A 5,403-nucleotide genomic window follows, 5' to 3' on the forward strand; every position below is an offset into this window, starting at 1 on the left:
CAATACCTGATTTTATTTACCTATATATGGAAATGTCAACGTTGATATATTTTGAAAACTAGATGAAAGAGAATGCATCTGTGTCATCTGCATGTGAAGTTGTTCCGTTTGGCGTCTTTTTGAGCTCGCCCGTTAAGCTTCAGAGTTAAACCCTTTCCATGGTCACGGTCGTGGATTATGTAAGCGCCGAAAAATGAATTTGTTTGGCGCAATTAGCAATGCTAATTTCACGCCTTTAATCCAAGATTTATCCAGCAATAATGAGTCAGAGTTGTCGAAACTTGGAAGGAATTCGCTTGACCATTACGCCATGCGAGAAGATGCATTAATTAGCCCCAAATGTGACCTGAGAACAAATAATGACAGGTTGCGCCCCGACAAAACATCCTCCTGTCATTCTCCGAATGCCAAACTGACCATGAAAATCACGAAAACCGTTTCACAGTCAGATTCAGAGTCGAATTCCCATTCAGGCAGCCTGGGCCCGCACCCAAGGTGTTGCAGGTGAAGTGACAAAACGATGCCCCAGCCAAATGCCAACACCTCAACCACAAATACCAGAGTTTGGAAACACGTAGAGCAGCGAGAATCTCCCCCAAACCCCGCTGCCGACAAGCTCCATATCGCGCTTCAGTGCGTCTCTCTGTGAGTTTTTCGGTCTCGGATTCGGTTCTAGCAAAACGCGCTCCAACGAACTTGGCGGCTGTTTCAGATAAATACCCGGGCCCCAGACCTGAGCAGCACATTCGTGATTTCAATTCTGTTGCCAACGACACGTCAAGCGATATTTCATCTACTCATAAAAAGCGCGCCGAAGGATTTGTGAACCCAGCTCTATATAGCTAATACAGTTCAAAGGTGGCACAGCACGTGCCTAAAAAATATATACGGAAGTGATTTATACACCTTGTGAGCCCTGAAGCAAAATGCGAGTGTTGCAATTGGTGAGTTAATTGAATATAAAATAAAATATTTTTAAAATTATTTAAACAATTTAAGTTTCAAAATATCAGTTAAATTTTGTAGACTATGATAGTGAAAAATGAAAAGAGAGTACGTATGCAGAAGATAATTTTTATTAATGATTATTTAAATAGTATAAATGCGAATATTGCAATATAATAATAACATAAGCTAGAGTAATGGGCTGGGTTTGTACACTAAGCATTCAGTTTAGAGCTTTAATTTCCGTTAAAACCGCAGGCAATATTTGTTTTTAGATACATGGAAATTTAAATATTCTATTTAAATATCGTGCAATTTGTGTATGCTGTTACAAGGTTTTCAATATGCAGTCAAAAATCTAACAAGGAAGCTGGAAGATTTTTCCTTCGTTATGATTTATTCCTAGATGAAAGACTGCATGTAGAAGAAAACAAATTGTAACAATAAGAATTATTTTTTAATGCATTTTAGGTAAATGTCGTAGGACCACTATTTAGAACACATATTTTAAGTTTTGCAAACAATTAAAAATAATTGTTTTGGAGCCACAAAATTCGTTTATATAATTGAACATATTAAAAAAGTTATACAATAAACTTATGTTTAAGTCAAGTTTAATCTGTTGTACATTGCTTTTATAAATGATTCAGAATTCTATCAAGATTCTAAAAATATTAATTTGACACTTTAAGGAACTTGGAGACATTCTAAAATTTTAGACAAGTTTCTACACATTGTTAGAAACCCGGCACTTTCACGTAATCAAACAATTAAACAAAATGAGGCAAAGGCAAGTCCATTTTAAAAAATATAACAGATATTTTTTAATTGATTAAAAGCAAAGCAGAAGACTCTACGTTAGGTTATAAGGTATCAGACTATGCAACTGTTGACCTTGATTTTGCTAGCACTCCGTATTTACCTGTTGACTTAGGGATATACCTGGTATACATTTATAGACAGGCGAAAAGCGTTTAGAGCTATGTATAGCCTCTTAAATTGTTTATCCAACTTTAAAAATCTTTAAAAAATAGAGATGACCCTTCATAGAACTTCACATATGAAATTAATACTATCCGACAATCGACACATGTTAAAGGTAGTTCATATATAGATTTTACCGACAGAAAACTATGGAATTTAGATGCAATTCATATGCATAAAGATTCCATGAGATCTCATTAGATAATCATATTGCTGACTCAGTGGAACTCACAGCGCATAACTGTTGCTTTATGATGTAATATTTTGTTAAAATTTTAGGAATATTATGTAAATGGGATATTTTGTGGAATTGCCGCCCCGAAATTGCTGATGGTAACGCCTGTTGACCGACAACCATTTGATTTACAGATATATGTGTGGGCTTAAATAGAAAACAAAAAGATAATTATTCTAATAAATTGTGCACACACTCAGCGACAAGTCACGAACTCGAGATCCACCGATTGGCCAGCCAGTCGCTGGTTTTTGGCTAAAGCCAACCCCAGCCAGCGGAAGTTGTTCCTGATGCTTGACTAACAAAGCGTGGCGGAGCAGCTCGCCAACATATATTCATGATTAACTCTTTTTTTTCTGAAGGGGAAAAGAGAGAGGGCGGGGGAGTTACATATGAGTGGTGGTGGTGGTGGTGCTGGTGGTGGTGTGTGGTGCGGCCCACAGCGAACTTTATGATTTGAGCCATGAATGAAAACCAAAAATGATGTCAATGCTATTTTATGCATATGAATATGCGATTTTGGTTGTGCTTTAATTAATTCTATAACTTTTATTATTATTTTTATTAATGCTCTTTGGCCCAAAATGTGAGCACTTGAGGTGTTGGCCGTCATTCGCGCCCCAAATCTATGCTCTATTATTGCATAATCGAACCGCCACAGCCAGAGCTAGAGCTCGTCGTCCATTGATCATATTTCACGCTCGCTGGCTCGGAGTGTCCATATTTAATGATGATAATGACGCTGCTGATGATTTCTACATGTGGCTTTGTATTTCGAGCAGCACTTTGCCAGTACTTTCGTCAATTATGATTGGAGGCTGTACGTGCGGCTGCGAGGGCTTTGGCCCAGTTGGTCGCTGGACTGTGAAATCTGTCCATAAACAATCGGCTAATGATCACGCAACTCTTCTCACTCTTTGCAGCTGATCTGCCTGGCCGTTGTCTCGGTCCAGGCCGCTTTGCGAGGACCCGAGCCGCGCAGTGCCACGCCCACGGCCAACGACAAGCAGCTGACAGCCGGTCCGCCTGCTGCTCCACTGGGCAAGAGTCGTCAGTCGCGCTGCGTGCGCTGCTACGAGGATCGGTACTATGGCGGCGGCAGCGATCGCTATGGCGGCAGCGATCGTGCCGGCTATGGCGGCTACTCGAGTCGCGCCGGCGATGATCCGCGCAGCTCCTGGTACTACTCCTACGATCGGTACGAGGATCGCGGCGGCAGCGGCAGGGATCGTGACTCTGACAGATACTACAGTCGCGACGATCGCTACTCGCCCCGCACCTATGATCGTTACGAGGGGCGTGGCTATGATGATTACTACAGAAGGGGCTCCTCCTCCTCGGGCTACGATCGCGGCTCCGGCTACGATCGCGGCTCTGGCTACGATCGCGGCTACGGTGGCTACGACAGCAGAGATCGCTACTACGGCGATCGTTACAGTGACAGTTCGCGTGGTGCGTAAAATACGAACTTTCCGTGTTGTCTCTCGTTCTTATCTGTTGTTTAACCTCCTTTCATTGCAGATCGCTACTATGATCGTTCACGTTCCAGCTATGACAGATACGATCCGTACGATCGCTACTATTCAAGGTATGATTTTCGCAACTATCGTCCATGGGATGAGACCTACAGGTATCGCTATCCTGCTATTGCTATTATTACTATTATGTCTAGTGCTTGTTCGTTTTCGTACCAATGTTGTCAATGCTCTTTACTTACATACAACACAACAACAACTACTACAACACGATCACCAACGCCTACAACAACAACAATGTCTACTAATCACACAAAACACCACAACAACATGAACTCTGGATACTCTACGCCAATTTTGAACTACGGAACTAAATGCACCACTTCCACCCACTTCCTGTCCTGTCCTGATCTGTCCTTAACTGCACACACGCACCCATCCAATTGCCTGCAAATCCGCTGCGCCCAGAGGTCAGTCGGGCTTCGATAATTCGGGGCGCGGCTATTATTTTGCCGGGGATGACGACGACCGTCGCTCTGGTGCGCAGCCGTACTATGATCGCGAACGCGCCTCGTCGCTAGCCCCCGCCTCGCCCTGCGGCCACCTAGTCAGCAACTGCCCGCACGGCGATCGCGGCACAAAAGTCTCCTCCTCGGCCATTGACAGCGACGGCTATCGCGGCGGCCACACTAGCGTCATGGGCAAACCCATTGGCCAGGGCAGCTGGACATATCTGGGCGACCAGGACAATCAGAGCTCCCGCGGTGGCAGCAGCGGCGGCGGCAGCAGCAGCGGCGGTGGCAGCAGCTCGGCGTCTGCTGCTGCCACTGGCAGCTCAGGTGGGGGCGGTGGCAGCGGTGGCGGAGTTGGTCGGGACAGAGAGCGCGATGCACAGAGGTAAGTTGCAGTGGGTGCAGAGCCAGCCTAATCTGAGAGAAACACGAACCTCACCCACTCCTCGAGTCTGTTTAGCTGATTAGCATGCGACGCTGTGCGGAATTGAAAAAATCATTAAGATAGGCTCGCTCTCTTGTCGCCCCTTGTAGCTCTTCCTATGGTGGCCGAGCACGCCCTCTAGGCGGCAGTTATCTGTTCGACCGGGACAGCAATGCGGTTCCAGAGAATCCAAGCGATGCCGCTAACTCAATAGGTGATGGTGGTGGTAATGGGAGCGCCAACATGCCAGCAGCTGCGGCCCAAACAGCGGCCAAGCCCGACGAGTCCCGGGCCAACGATGAGGGCCAGGACAAGAAGGCAGCGCAGTGACAGGGACAGCAGCCGCAGCAGCCGCCTTGTGGGCGTGGCTTAACATAATCTCTACTATTTATGTGTTTAATTTCTAAGCTAAAATTATGAATATTTATGCCCACGACTTTCATTTTGCTCAATAAACAGCTCAAAAGATTCTCAGAAATTACATAATTTAATATTTGAATAAAAGATTTAACGATGTGTTACATTGAAAGAACAGTTTATTATGTAATATTATTAATTATTGTTTGTTGTCCGCGTTGTGCGCACAAAACTTGTGAAATACTTTTAAGATAAGCCCAGTTTAGAAACAAGACGAAAATCAGTTAGAACTTAATATTACTGTAGACACTTTGGCCCGGAGTAAAGACACAGAATATTAAATAAAAATAAAGAAAAATATATAAAACGTAAATATAAGTAAACGTAAATTTAAAAAAAAAATATATAAAAATTATATATGTAATAAATAAAATAATAAATATAAAAAGAAAGACGAATTTGAAAATAAAT

The 5,403-nt window shown here is 43.4% G+C and overlaps 1 protein-coding gene across 1 annotated transcript; it reads left to right on the top strand.

Annotated features, from left to right (window-relative positions):
- Window positions 1-2,971: 2,971 nt before the first annotated feature.
- LOC115764150 (keratin, type I cytoskeletal 9) lies at window positions 2,972-4,905 on the top strand. Its single transcript, XM_030707029.1, has 5 exons — window positions 2,972-3,013; window positions 3,088-3,616; window positions 3,686-3,794; window positions 4,108-4,536; window positions 4,686-4,905. Exons 1-5 carry the CDS (start codon window positions 2,972-2,974, stop codon window positions 4,903-4,905), a joined length of 1,329 nt encoding a protein of 442 aa, XP_030562889.1.
- The last annotated feature ends 498 nt before the right edge of the window (window positions 4,906-5,403 follow it).

This window comes from Drosophila novamexicana, unplaced genomic scaffold, assembly GCF_003285875.2.
Source record: "Drosophila novamexicana strain 15010-1031.04,08,12 unplaced genomic scaffold, DnovRS2.1 tig00000008-arrow-pilon, whole genome shotgun sequence".
Classification (NCBI taxonomy): domain Eukaryota; kingdom Metazoa; phylum Arthropoda; class Insecta; order Diptera; family Drosophilidae; genus Drosophila; species Drosophila novamexicana.

Coding starts and splice junctions, on each gene's coding strand:
- LOC115764150 (XM_030707029.1), top strand. CDS start 2,972: ATGATTGGAGGCTGTACGTGCGGCTGCGAGGGCTTTGGCCCA. Junction 3,014..3,087: donor GCTGCGAGGGCTTTGGCCCA/GTTGGTCGCTGG, acceptor CACTCTTTGCAG/CTGATCTGCCTGGCCGTTGT. Junction 4,537..4,685: donor AGAGAGCGCGATGCACAGAG/GTAAGTTGCAGT, acceptor CGCCCCTTGTAG/CTCTTCCTATGGTGGCCGAG.